Below are 15,752 nucleotides of genomic sequence, written 5' to 3' on the forward strand. Positions count from 1 at the left end.
TAAGGATAAGGATAAGGATAAGGATAAGGATAAGGATAAGGATAAGGATAAGGATAAGGATAAGGATAAGGATAAGGATAAGGATAAGGATAAGGATAAGGATAAGAAGAGGGATAAGGATAAGGATCAATTTTGAGTCATGGAAAGGTGAACTCCTTTTTTTGAATTGTACTTAATTTAAGAGTTTGGTTTGGATTCTAGATAATTATTTGGTTTGGTTTGATTATTTTCCTGATCAGCTGATAGATTGGTGGATTCTCCGGAGTGACTTGGTAGAGAGGAGCAGGACTGATCAAGAGGAGAGATCTCAGAACTAGTGTTACTCTCAGATCTAAAAATAGTTGTCAAAAAAGAAACTTTCATTTCTTTTGAAATAAGTGAATTAGCTGGCCCAAAATATGTTGTATAATTGATTTTTAGTATAACATCAAATATTTCGAAAAAGTTAAAAAAAACAAAAATACATTATTTATGAAAACTAAAAATATTTGATTTAGCATTTACAAATCTGTTTAAACCGAGCAGTTTTATGAATTCTTTGATGGATAGATATTCATTCAAAATACAAATATTCCATTAGAAGAAATAACAAATATAAGAAAATCAAACAAAAAGTTAAACATATATGTCCAGTTTACTCCGCCCTAACAATTAAACTACAACGTATTTTCGTCTGAAAACGCGTTTAAAAAACGAAGAAAAAGTTTTTAAAAATGCGAAAGAACGAAACCATGGGTCAGAAATATTTCTTTACTTATCATAGTGTAAATATAAGTATAACCAGAGCTGGGAACTTTAGAATGGGATACCTTTAATCCCGACTGCTTAATCCGAATATCCAATGTGGACACTTTTAATTTCTTGCTTAAATCCACTCTTTTTTGATAATCTATTTGATGGACATATTTAAATCCACAAAAATATCATTGATTTACTTATTTGTGTTGTGGTTAAGGCCGGTACGTAAACCGTATGCATGTTCATTGTACGTACATTGTACACTGTCATACATGTACACTGTCGTACGTGTATACTGTACGGATACAGATTCTTAAGTTTTTTTTGCAGAAACCAGTCCCGTGTTTACAGTGTGTCAATGGTGTTTTTAATATTGATAAACCTTTTTATCATTTTTATGATATGTTTGCACCTGTAGCTCTATATCTGTGGATAAATGGAGAAGGTCAATGGAAATTTAAGTAAACTTTTATTATTTATCATTATCATATTTTTGGGAAAGAACTTAAGTCTTTGAACTAGATTCTGATTTTCTAATTCCTATATTTTTGCAACCCCCATATTACCTATGAATGATTTTTAAAAATATGAATTATGTTAAATCAAATAAATGTGAGATTGTGACTAAGACTCAATTCATTTGTCCCGGATTTTGATTAAATGACACGATGAAGCGTCTGTTATCTCTCCAAATATTTACCTCCCCCCCCCCTCCTCCCCCTCCTTTCATGAACCATTAAGTTATTAAGTTATTGAAACAATTCTATATTTGGAAAACTGGAAAATTTAAGGTTGACAATGACATATAATTGCTCACGTTGCCTAGTTCAACAATCAATGTTTGTTTGAATGGAGTGGATGTTTGTTTGTGTTTGTATGTGTTTGTATGTTTATAGGTAGTCTGAGCTAATTCTAAACTTGTATACTCCGTGAGTGTATGGTACCCTATACGCCCCATATTGTCCTATCTTTATCATCTTAATCTATCCAACATTCATTTAGATTTATACAACTTCCTTCCGTATCAGCTGTGTAGCGTGTAGCCATAACCATTCCATCCAAGAGACATAATTCATAAATCCAAATATATAAGAAGCTACAGTACATACTTTTAATAACATGCTTTTTGTTATATAGCCATATACTTTTAATCCAAACATGTAAATGTAGCCATATCCATTTAATGTAATTATGTTATGTATTTATATTTATTCAATCCAATCATGTTCATGGAGCCATATCCACTTAATCCAATCATGGTCATGGAGCCATATCCACTTAATCCAATCATGTTCATGGAGCCATATCCACTTAATCCAATCATGGTTATGGAGCCATATCCACTTAATCCAATCATGGTCATGAAGCCATATCCACTTAATCCAATCATGGTCATGGAGCCATATCCACTTAATCCAATCATGGTCATGAAGCCATATCCACTTAATCCAGTCATGGTCATGAAGCCATATCCACTTAATCCAATCATGGTCATGGAGCCATATCCACTTAATCCAATCATGGTCATGAATTTCAAACTTTAACTATTTGATTTAACAGAATTCAAAGTTTGACATATCAAGGTATTTAACATTGGGTTGCATAGATATTTTGGGATTAAAAAATCTGAGTTTGTGGCAATTTTTTAAAAATCTATTTTTTTAAGGCATAATTAATCAAAACTCAATCCAAATTCTTCAATTAAAAACGCCAATTTAATGTTTATATGCTTTATTTGCCCCGCCCTAGTTGTATTAGTCCCTCCCCTGTTTTACGAGCCCAAACAATATCTTTAGATACACTTTTTTCTTCACTTCATATCCCATCACCCACTTTTAGACACTCGGATACAAATCTTATCCTAGTGTAGAGTGTAGAGTGTAGAGTGTGAAGTGTAGAGTGTAGAGTGTAGAGTGTAGAGTGTAGAGTGTAGAGTGTAGAGTATAGAGTGTGAAGTGTAGAATGTAGAGTGTTGAGTGTAGAGTGTAGAGTGTAAAGTTTAGAGTGTAGAGTGTAGAGTGTAGAGTGTAGAGTGTAGAGTGTAGAGTGTAGAGTGTAGAGTGTAGAGTGTAGAGTGTAGAGTGTAGAGTGTAGAGTGTAGAGTGTAGAGTGTAGAGTGTGAAGTGTAGACAATATTACCCTTTTGAACCGTTTTTACGAATTCATTTCTGCTTTAATCTATGTTTTGTCTGGTGGAGTAAAACTGTTTTTTCAACTGTATTATTTACCATGTTTTGTGCCCATATTGGTTCAATATTTGCAGATCGTAAATTTGTGTGTAGGTTTTATTACATATTATTCTTTTAATTTTTTTTCTGTTTTTAAACAAGGATTGCATCATAAACTGACCATTACTTAACGCGCGACAAGGAAGATAAACCAGGAACCCCCATATTATATTAGACAAGGAAGATAAACCAGGAACCCTCATATTTTATTAGACAAGGAAGATAAACCAGGAACCCTCGTATTTTATTAGACAAGGAAGATAAACCAGGAAACCCCATATTTTATTACAAAAATGTTTCTCGAGAGAAAAAGGAACACCCTAATATTTTTGGGAGTGAGGGTTCTTAAAGTTTATCTCCCTTGGTTAGCACCATGCCTTTCATTAATTAAAATAAATATCTCAGATTTTCATTTTGACATTAGTTGGATTAATTAGTTATTTTTAGAGATAGTGTAGGTACGTGGTTTCGATTCCGGCGCGAACGAAGATACCTCTTAAAATGCATAAGAAAACTTTTTGAGCGAAATCAAAAGCTCTGATCTTTTGTTTAATTGAAAATATATACCTGAGAATTTAACTAAGGTTTCTTGATAATAACTGTATACCTGAGAACTGAACTTGATCCTGTATCTGTCCCGCTGCCGGAGTAGGAAGATTTCGAAGGAACACTTGATGCTGGAGAAGAGTCCAGGGAGTACTGCATATCGGAGATAGAACTAGGTCGAACCCTGAAATATAAAAGCTAGTTTTTAAAAAAAAACATAAAAAGTGGACACATTTTTGGTTCACACTAGACAATGAAATTATTTAAGTTAAATACAAAATGATACAATTTACATAAAAAGAAATAACGTGATGTTTTCAGCTCAATAGTATTCATCTTTTGCTATGTTTATGTTCATTGACGGGGGTATAGTAAGGTCCAAAGGAAGTAAAGTATAATATTTAATGCTTGGCACTAGAAACATGAAGCTAGAGTTTGTAATGCTTTGATTTGAATTAAGTTCAATACTACCCTACTTAAGTTTGGAAACTGAACTTATGATAAGTCTCAGACCCATATACTCCGGGCTCATGGTTGCGCACTTTAGGATAAGTATGCACGCTTCCCATTCTTCAACAACCAACACTAACTCCAACCTTCTCTAAACTTTTTAAGATCAAAGTTAGGAGTTTGGGCGGCTCTATCAAACTTAAATTTAGTTTTAAAAAATCTAATCTAATTTCTTTTTTTAATTTACCTTTTCGTTTAATTGAGTTTCTAATTTCTAACTTTAAGTCTCCTTAATATGCGTAATTTCCATAGACCAGATTTAATGAAATCAATAAGTAGCTGAAGCACGCAAACGTATTTCAACCACTACTCTTGTGTGACGGTTTAAGCTAAAGAGAAGTTGCTGAACCACGTCTATACGGTTCAACCATGTGTACTTTTATTAAATCTGATTCCGGCCGAAATCAATATATGTAGGATTAATCTTTTGGGACTCAATGGTAATTGTTTATTTAATCAAGGTTGTAACTTGTCTCATTAAATTTGACCGCCAAAAAATTGGTTAATTATTCAAACTAAGTAAAATGATATTAAGTTTGTGACCCTGTTGAGCAATTCAATTCATTGCAACATGTCAAATTTGTGAAATTGTTTTTTTTTATTTCGTGATTTTTGCAGTTCTAAATTGTCATGACAAATTACCCATGTTTCCCAACTCCTGACTCCTTGTGCAGGAAACCAGATTAGGGAAAACGTTTTCTGTTCAAAAAGGGACTGTACAGTATACACGTTATACTGTTCAAAAAGGGACTGTACAGTATACACGTTATACTGTTCAAAAAGGGACTGTACAGTATACACGTTATTCGTGAAGACCCTTTATTTAAAGAGCGCCATTAATAATCAGCAGCAATTTTTTTTGCTTTGAAACCCCTGGTCCCTTTCAGGTTCTTAAGATACTTTTACGGAACCAACAAATGAGAAAATGCCAATTATGATCCCATGCAACCCAGACAGAAAGAATAAAATGTTTAAGGGTAATGTTTTAAAACTTTCAATGCATTCTTTATCAAAAGTCACTTAAGATTTGCAAACAATCCCTTTAATATATACAACATTTATTACTATGGCCCTGAAATGTTTTCAGATCTTAACCCTAAACAGGCTGTAGTTTTTTTTTGTCCTAGCACTCTCAGTTTTGACACTATCACCGTGACTTTTTATGAATTGTAATTTAAAGGATTTTTTTGGGGTAGGGTACAGGGCGGAAAAAAGTCCGGTCAGTGAAAAAAAAAATCTAAAACAGCCCATAACTTTTTTGTGACTAAAGCTACAGATCTAAAAACTATATTTTTGAAAATCCCTTGAAAAATGCATTTAGATCGTAAAAACATGTGTGACACTTTGATATTTGTTTTTAAAAAAAAATTTCATTTTTTTCCACCCTCCCTAGCACCTAAACTATTAAAGTTATCTGTCTAATTTTATTTTCTTTAAGCTGGCCATGAAAAATTGGGCTATGAACATGCCTTTCAACCCTTACACCTATTCTCTAAGGCCTTTTTCTAGGGGGAGGAGGGCGCCAAACGCCCTCCCCAGGCTATCCATAGATTCAGACCCCTCAGCCTTTTTAGGGTTAACTCAATAAAAATAGTTTTAAACAAAAGAATTGCTGAGTTTTAAAGTTGTTAAACCCAACATGTGTTTAGTGCAAGTACTTATGCTTTCAGGTGAGAAGATATATCATCCAAACTACACGCATATAATTCATTTACCTTGAAATCTGTATAATTAATAATACCAAAATAGGATTGAACTCTATGATGGGACGGAGACCCATAAATGAAATATGAATCTTGTATGTATGGTAGAATATCAGATGGGATTCAAAAGAAAGAACGCGGCCTTTTCTGATTTAATTTTCCTTAACTTTTGGTTCTTAAATTGAAAGTTAATAATTACATTTGATTCAATTAACACTTCTTAGAGACAATATGTGGCGTGTTTTTGGCAATTCAATTAAGCTAATCTTTTGCGTGGCGATTTTTTAGACCTAGTCGCCTCCTTGGACACATAAGTCAACTCCTATACTATACTTTACTTGGACACTTGACAATGATTAGTCGACTCCTATACTATACTCTCCTTGGAAACTTGACTAATGATTAGCCGACTCCTATACTATAATACTCTCCTTGAACACATGACTAGTCATTAGTCGACTCCTATACTATTCTTTACTTTGACACTTGACAAAGATTAGTCAACTCCTATACTATACTTTACTTGGACACATGACTGGTGATTAGCCGACTCCTTACTTTACACTCCTTGGAGGATTAGATAGCGTGTTACAGGCAACGAATAATTTTAATTAAACCTGAGACCTGATCTAATTACAAGGGGAGTGCGATGGGGCCGGGGGGGGGGGGGCTACGTGAAAAATGGGGTTTATTAATGTTTAAAAATAGATACTAGAAAAATTCTTATTCCTGATAAAATTCGAACATTTTACAAAAATAAACATTTTATTATAAGAAAAAGCAATTACCTCTTTGTCATAAACTCTGATTTTCTAATCCCTTTAACTTTACAGCCCAATGTCGTATCGAGGTTAGATATTTCAATACCATGTGTTAGATCAAACACCTGAGTTTGAAATATCATAGATTTATCATCAGGTTTCAAAGATATAGGGAGTATAAAGTTTGAGATTTTGACAAAGAATCAATTCCTTAAAAGAACTAACCTTTGCCTGTTGAATCTTGAATCTCTCATAAAATTCTTATTAGTGGGAGTAGAGTTGTCTGCGAAGAGTTGGGAGCCCTGAGAAGAACCAGGTTGGCTGAACCCTGCTCCGGTACCCCCCGGAGTAGGGACAGCTTGAAGGAATTGAGCCGGAGCATAATACTGAAACATAAAAACTTAGAAATCTCTTTCATGTTAAAAAAAGACCAGAGAGAAGGGATTGAAATGTGCGAATAAATAAACAAATCCTCGAAATGTGATGGAAAATGTTTCATGTTCAAGATCCAATCTAAACATGACGGATTTCAAAAACAATTTCATCAGAACTTTCAAATTTAAAAACTTTCAGATTTAAATCTGGACAGAGGTTTCGTCCAAGAATGTAAAGGTTAGAATGAGATTTTAGAAAAGTATAATTATTAAAGGGACTGTCCGCAGATTTCCATTTACGATTTTAAATATATCCTTTAAATATAATTTTTAATAACGGGGACAAAATTAACACTTTTCTCTTCACTTTCCATGAATCATCTTTATTAAAAAAATAAAGAAAAGCGTTCAGCTGTAAATTGTTGATGATACACTTTACACGAATGTGTGTCTTTATATGAAGCCTTTTACTTTTAAATACCGGATAGCATACGCCGGATATGAAGATATTTTGGACACTTGAGTAAAATAAAAATCTATCTGTGTTTATATGTTATAAACTCATCACACAGACACTTACATTTCACGAACCCACATATTTAATACATAATATGATTAAAATGAATAATTTAACTCAAATTTCCTATTCTCAGAGCTTCATGCTTTTGGGCTTTACAGCAAGAAGTAAAATAATGATGATTAAATATTTTCCGGTTTCTGTTTCCTTTAATTTTTCGAAAGAATCCAGGTAAAATCCCTTCATTCCGACCTTGACAAGGAGAAAGGAGTTAAACATTTTATGGCAAATAATTTGCCCTATGGGTTATTATGCTTAAATAACCAAATCATAAAATATCTTTTATTTCATATCTCTTAAACCTAATTACCCCAGGCTAATTACACTTATTAAGATAACCGAGGAAGGATGGATTTTGTCATCATTCTTATATAATTATCTTAATCAGTTTAATCTTATGTACTTAAACGAGATACGCTGTACATGCGTTTATAATTTGGTTGAGAAATTGCATAAACATGACTTAAATCCTTCTAATAAAAACTAAACAAAATGCTTAGAGATAAATCTGAATATGATCATAAACCAACATGAAAATAATAATTTCGACAATAAGAAGCCCCTAACGAAGTCTAATAATGTTTCAAAAGTACCCTAACCCAATCTAATCATGTTACTTAAAGGACTCTAATCTAGTCTAATATTGTCCCTAAGGAACCGTAACCCAATCTAATTATGTCAATTCAAATATAAGATTTGATTAGTCTAATAATGTCCTTAAACTACCCTAAACTAATTTAATAATGTCATTAATAATAATGTCTCTGATAGTTCCCTAACTAAGTATGAATAAGTCCCAAAGATGACCCTAGACCTGTCCCTAAGATGACTCTAACCCTGTCCCCTGATCTGACCTGTAGACTATCTGGTTGATGATATGAGTGTCTATACCAGAAAGGTGTTCTATTAGTTGGTGGTCCCGGCATACCTAGCAAATAACATTATATTAGAAATAAAATCGTTAGGATAGATTTAGAATAGTTGTAAAACTAGGTACAGATAGTTAAAATACGTGTTTAGTGTGCACTATATAAGCTATAGTTGTAATTTATGCTATTTCTTGTAGATTTTAATATTGTTTACATGCATGAATTCAATTACATTTTGTCTTTGAAATCTAAAATAATAATAATGAATCACAATTCGGCCAATGACTTGGTCGATTTACTAAGGTCAGTTGGTTTTCATTTATACTTTGATCAAAAGTGAAATCTAACATTTTAAGACTTTTGGCAACCCCTGTATCAATGGAACTGACATGGCATACTCTTAAATATACAAACAGGAAGTGTTTATTTCTTAACAATTTCCTCTTTTCTTCTTAATATTTCTTAATGTCTGCCTATTTTATTTTGAAATAGTGTTCTATGTTTGTCTGCGTCGTTGTATGTCTGTCTGATCGCTGTATTTTTCCATCTTTTTTCATTAAAAAATATAGTTTTTTTTAGTTTTCAAGCAACTTTGTTTCCAAAACGTTAAAGAGTTAATTCCAACGCAGATTGGTAACTTCGTCATGTTTTTTAATCCCAAGAATGAATTGAATTGTACAAAAAAAGCACATTTAAGTTAAACATTTTGCGTTGCAACGAAAGACTAGTGGATGATCAAGCAAAAGAATATCATGATTTTAATCAGTTCTTTAACGTATATGCCTAATTGGACACGTAAACATAAAAAAAAGAATTAATTGATTCTAAATTTGTGATTTTCTTTAATACAGTTGACAATTCTATAAAAAACACACAAGCAAATAAACTCTGTCTTTAAACATTAAAAAAAATCTTGTAATTATCAAATCTTTCATTCATTCCCTTTAAAACATTATACTAAGTATATGACTGGGTGTTAAAGAATGAGCCTCCCTCCCTCCCTGAAGCGGTGTAACTACACCCTTATATTAGGTATTTTCAGTAACCACACAATCCATTCAAATATACATAATGACCGATTCTACGCAGTTCACTTACGCCATATTGGTTTTCACATTACACGTGCTTAAAACTCAAGTTTAGTTACACACATATTGGAAAACGAAAAATAGGTTTCCACAATAAAGCAGACATTATTAAACCCTCCCCTATACACCTTGTACCCATATGGCCCCTATCTTCATAAACCTTGTACCAATGTGGGCGTGGCCCCTATCCCCAAAAACCCTGTGTCAATTTGGCCCATATTCCCTAAACACCCTGTATCAATGTGGCCCCCATCCCCAAAAATCCTGTACCAATGTGGGCCCTATCTTCAGTAAACTTGTACAAATGTGGCCCCTATCACAAATAAAACCTTGTACCAATGTGGCCCCTATCACAAATAAAACCTAGTACCAATGTGGCCCCTATCACAAATAAAACCTAGTACCAATGTGGCCCCTATCACAAATAAAACCTTGTACCAATGTGGCCCCTATCACAAATAAAACCTTGTACCAATGTGGCCCTATCACAATTAAAACCTTGTACCAACGTGGCCCCTATCACAAATAAAACCTTGTACAAATTTGGCCCCTATCACAAGAAACATTTTACCAATGAAACTTTGCACTAATGTGACCCCTATCCCCATAAAGCCTTTACCAATGTGATCCCTATCTCCAAAAACCCTATACCAATGTGGACCCTATCCCCAAAAAACCTTGTACCAATGTGGCCCCTTTCACAAATAAAACCTTGTACCAATGTGGCCCCTATCACAAATAAAACCTTGTACAAATGTGGCCCATTTCACAAGAAACATTTTACCAATGAAACGTGGCACCAATGTGCCTTATACTTATTTTCTCCCTAATAATTGACGTTATCTAATCAAAGAAAACTAAACACATATGTGCTTCTTATACTTCTAATTAACCTTCATTAATATTAAAGTTTTGATTATTTTAACATTTGGTATTTTCATTAATAAATCAGCTGGGACTGGGGTAAAATTAGATTTTATCAATTTATTTGGATTGCTGCAAGGTTAATCATTTTAAACGAACAGAAATCAGAACTTTTGTGTCAAGCACTGATCTGAGTGATCTCCATCTCCATCTTACATTTAAAAAAAAAGCGTGAAATATCTCCAAAATTGAAGTTATTTTGAGAAGAAAGGAATCGAGTTCTTGCCACAAACTCAAATTTTATAATCCATACATCTTTGCCACCTGATGGTTTAAATCTTTGTCATTTCAAACTTAGACCATGATCTAAAAGAATTCATAGTTTGAAATATCAAGGGGTTGCAGAGATAAAGGGATTAGAAAATTTGAATTTGAGGCAAAAAATTCAGTTCCTATTCTCAGATTTGTCCAGTTTTATTGTAGAATTTTCAAAAAAAAATAAAATAAACTCTGACCCATTTATAGCTTAGTAAAAACAAAAAATCACCCCCCCCCTCCACTTTAAAATGAACATGAATCCCAACCAAAGGCAAAAAACAAAGAGGGGGGCTTAGCTAGAGGCGTATCCATAGGGGTATTTTGGGGCTCAGCCCCCTCCGGATATATAAAATCATTATTTATTTATTTATTTATTTATCTAGAAAAATCTATGGTATCTAGGGGGGTTTCAGGCCCTAATGGTTGCTGAGGCCCTTCTGGACAAATTCCTGCATTCGTCCCTAGGCTCAGCCCTGTCCCCTGAACAGTAAAACATGTGGTAACCCCTGGAAGGAATTTTTTCAAACTCCCCTTGCAGAAACTTCTATAAGCGCCCCTGATCCCACCCAACTTGATTTTGTTCTGGAACTATAAATAACCTTCGTTCTAATAACAGTCTTTAATTAAATATTTCACTATATCATTTATTTAAAGTTAATCATTTATTAATTAAGTTGAACTAATTTATCAAAATAAGCGGCTAAAAAGGAATTTATCAAAATAAGCGGCTAAACAGGAATTTATCAAAATAAGCGGCTAAACAGGAATTTAACAAAGTACTTGCACGCCATCAGCAGCGCTTAAAAAGTACATGTGACAGCCATTTTGGACATTTTCCTTGATTTTTATTTATACTAGAAATTCAAGGCGCTTCGCGCCCTTCTTTCTCGCCTTAGAGGGCGCTTCGCGCCCATCTTCTAAATTAGTTGTGAACATGTTCTCTTTGTGTACATCGTAAAACAAAACAAAATTAATTCGCGGATTTTTACAAAAAATTTCGCGGATTTTCAAAATTTTTAAAAATGACGATCGAATTTTGATAGAGACAAATATTTGAAATTTTGATTTTTCATAAACCTTCCCTGGGGTCCCTAGATGTCCCACAAAAAATTTGGGCCCGATCGGTTCAGCCGTTTTGACGTTTATTGGATACAAACAAACAAACAAACAGACAAACAAACAGACAGACAAGCCAAATTTATATATAGATAAAATATATATAAGTTGCTTGTCTGTCTGGGTGTAGCAGTTTGTTTGTATCCAATAAACGTCAAAACAAATAAACCGATCGGGCCCAAATTTTTTGTGGGACCTCACGTGACCCCAGGGAAGATTTTTGGATGTTTGAATTTTAAAAAATTTGCCTCTAACAAAATTTGATTTTTGGAAATTTTGAAAATCCACGAATTTTTTTTTAAAATCAACCAAATTTTTTTGTTTTTGTTTTACAATATACACATTACAAAGAGAAAATGTTCAAAATCGAAATAGAAGATGGTCGCGAAGCACCCTGATTTTTTATTTTTAGTAAAATCCGTCAAATATTGTAAAAACCCGCCAACAGAAAGGATGCATATTTAACATAACAATGATATCTTTTTGCAAATTTTAGCAATATCATTTGACTGAATAGGACAAATTAACAAATAAGAAAAATAAACAGGAAAACCTTGATATATCACTCTCTGCTAATTTGCAATCAACATTAAGAAAATTAAACGATTTAAAAAGACTTACTTGATAATTTGTCCTTAAGATTGTTTGAATTCTTGAAATTCTGGCAACTTATTCACACTTTCTTTTCCATTATGGAAAACAGCTGAATTTCATTTTAAATGTTGACTATAACTGTTATAGCTCCTTGGTTCCTTGTATCGTATCTCTGGACATATTGAACCAATCAGCAGATATTGAACCAGGATCTGAAAGATTAATATGTGTAAAAAATAGTAATTAATATTAAAAATATGACTTGTAAAATCAGAGCCTTTAATTAGTTGTTTTTACCCTATACTAGACACGGAGAAGTTAAAAGGAATTGAGTCTTTAATACAAATATAATCAACTAATCTCTATAAATTGGAAACCCATGATGTCATATAAACCTTTGAACTATCAATTCAGTTAGATCAAATAGTGGATGGTTGAAATACCAAAGGTTTACACCATCAGGTTGCAAAGGTTTACGGACTAGAAAATTCGAGTTTGTTACAAATACTCAATTCCTTTCTGTGACATTACTGATACGACTTTATGATCTCGTAGCGTCTCTACAGTTTTGATTATTTGGTTATATATTAGAAATTCAACACATTTTAATTCTTCTCAATAGCTCTTTAATAATTGAGGAGTTTTGTAATATTTCAATATAATGTGAAATTTACTTTTGTTTTCTGCATTTTCTTAAACAGATTAGAATTAAAATATTGTTTGACATTATTTTGTACATTCACATTTACATAAATGCAAGAAAATGTAATTGTTGCATCTTTTAAACATGAAATTAGTATTACGGAAAGCTTTATATAAATATAACGAAGTTTATAGAAAAAATAAGACAGACAGACAGACAGATAGAAAGAACGTTAGAAGGATAGATAGATAGATAGATAAATAGATAGATAGATAGATATATAGAAGGATAGATAGATAGATAGATAGGTAAATAAATAGTGATTAGAATATTAGATTTCAAAGAAGGTCATTACCGTAAAAAAACATTGTATTTGGAGGTGAGCTAATTAAATCCCTTTTTTAATGGATTTCATATAAAATTAAGAATTCCTCATATGGAATGTAAAGAGAAAAGTGGTTGAAATGGGTACGGCTAATTTAACTATTTCCCCTACCTACACAACCTTACTTGAACCGGTAGTTTAGTTAAACATATCTGGTTCAACTACCTCTATTAATAAATTTCAGTCTCTTAATACACTTTAAGAAACTAAGATTCGATACTAAATCAAAGTATTTTTGAATGAGTGAATGTGGGGGAGATGGGGGGGGAGGAGGGGAGGGGGGGAATTGGGGTTAAAAAGACCAACAATGGAATGTTCTAAATGGTTATAAGATGCAGAAATATTTCTTTCATTGGAATGAAAACTATTGTAATTAAAGGTTCTTTAAAATAAAAAAAACAGTATTTAAACATAAACAAAAAATGTTCACAACATCTATATATAAATTTGGCTTGTCTGTTTGTCTGTTTGTCTGTTTGTTTGTTTGTTTGTATCCAATAAACGTCAAAACGGCTGAACCGATCGGGCCCAAATTTTTTGTGGGACATCTAGGGACCCCAGGGAAGGTTTATGAAAAATCAAAATTTCAAATATTTGTCTCTATCAAAATTCGATCGTCATTAAATTTTTAAAAATTTTGAAAATCCGCGAAATTTTTTTTGTAAAAATCCGCGAATTATTTTTGTTTTGTTTTACGATGTACACAAAGAGAACATGTTCACAACTAATTTAGAAGATGGGCGCGAAGCGCCCTCTAAGGCTAGAAAGAAGGGCGCGAAGCGCCTTGAATTTCTAGTATATATAATTTAAACAATATCTATAATTCTACAGAAAGCAATGATTCAAATGAAATTCCAGGGAATAAAACAATGCTTAAAATTTTTTTTTAATTAAAGGGAGTGTTCGCAAAAAATGGATGGGGGTATAGGCTTACGACGAAAAATAAACTATTTTGATCGCTACTAATCTTACTTCTATCTGTTGTGTCTACAAGGAGAAAATTGTTAAAAACGGCTGAATGCTGAAGACTTTAGCGTCCATACAAATTCAGAGAGATGCAACATTCAACTCGGATCGTAAAATAATCAATTCAATTTCAAACAATTAATTCGTCATTGATTATTTTTCGACGCATTCGTATAAAGTTAATATTTCATAATAGTTTTTATTCTGTTTTTTTAAATAATATTTTGCTGGCACTAGATTTTCGGACATTCCTGGAAAATACAACCTTTCATTTTCACGGACACTCCCTTTAAGATGACTTTAAAATACGACTTGTTAAACACTAATGCTTATTCAAATCTTACAAGATCTAAGGTTTCGTAAATAAGGTTTGATATCTCTGATTCTATTTCTCTATCCGTAACTGTGAACTGTGTAGGGTTGTGTATTCTCTCACCTATCTCCGGATACTATGGATACCTAGCTAGACATCTTTCCTATTTTCAAATCTTCCGGTAGAAATTAGCCGGCTCTCTGAACTAGGGGAGGAGAGGGGGAGCTCTCTCTAAACTAAGATCAATATTAATGAGAGGGGGGGGGGTGTTAAATAAAAGAGGGGGTGTGGGTATCAAATTAGTTGAAAAATATAAATGTATCAATTTTTCCATAATTATTAAAAGTACATAAACTACAAAGTACAAATCACCCCTTTTTATCAATTAATAACCCCCTGGACACCCCCTGGACACCGCCTTCCATCCTTTCCTCACACCTATTGCTCCCTAGCAGTAAAGTACCCTTGTTAAAGGAGGGAAAAAGAAATATTTAGAAATTATTAGATCCAGGGGTGAATATAATCAAAAAATCAATTTAGATGTTTTAAAGTATTAATAAGTATTTTTGAACCGTTTTCTTCCGCTCTTTCCTTCCCGTCCTATACTACCCAATACACCTTGTCATTTTCAGACCGTCTACCCCATCCACCTTGTCCTTTCCGGTCCGTCCTACCACACCTAGTTTCTTTTCGTGCTATCTCATCCGTCCTTTTTTGTCCTATACCCCGACTTTGTCAGTCCCTTTTCACAGACGAATATCTAAGGGGTACCGTTGTGAATCTGATAAGCAACTCTTAAGAAGGAGAGTCTTTTGCAATTACGCTATCAGTCCCTTTAACAGGGATAATTTTGTTCTGTCAATTTAGGTCAATATTTGTGTGACACCCTGTTCTCGTTTGCACAAGAGAATGACATATTCCTAATTATCATTCCTCTTCTTGCATTGAACCTGAACCCCGGCAAACTCCAGGATAAGAACGTTTATAAAACATATTCTATCATATCATCGCTTTCCAGGTTTTATCTCAACTTTTTCTCCGGGTATTTTCGGTCTTTTTTCGTTGTTTCAAGTCCCACCTGGAGCCTAAAATCAACAATTTAAAATCGATTACTCTTATATTTGCATAACCTAAATAGTAAATATTTTACGCCCCCCCC

At 33.2% G+C, this 15,752-nt stretch overlaps 1 protein-coding gene across 1 annotated transcript in view; it reads right to left on the reverse strand.

Moving 5' to 3' along the window:
• Positions 1–15,752, reverse strand: part of LOC111697661 (rho GTPase-activating protein gacF) — a 54,491-nt gene that overhangs the window by 21,082 nt on the left and 17,657 nt on the right. Inside the window, exons 2-6 of the mRNA XM_023467737.1 lie at positions 12,314–12,498; positions 8,292–8,365; positions 6,712–6,872; positions 3,574–3,696; positions 232–331 (exon numbers count right to left, since the gene is read on the reverse strand). Of these exons, the coding sequence (XP_023323505.1) occupies positions 232–331; positions 3,574–3,696; positions 6,712–6,872; positions 8,292–8,363 (456 nt within the window). The 5' untranslated portion in view covers positions 8,364–8,365; positions 12,314–12,498. The remainder of the gene's footprint in view (positions 1–231; positions 332–3,573; positions 3,697–6,711; positions 6,873–8,291; positions 8,366–12,313; positions 12,499–15,752) is intronic.

Source organism: Eurytemora carolleeae, unplaced genomic scaffold (genome assembly GCF_000591075.1).
Source record: "Eurytemora carolleeae unplaced genomic scaffold, Eaff_2.0 scaffold115, whole genome shotgun sequence".
Taxonomy (NCBI): domain Eukaryota; kingdom Metazoa; phylum Arthropoda; class Copepoda; order Calanoida; family Temoridae; genus Eurytemora; species Eurytemora carolleeae.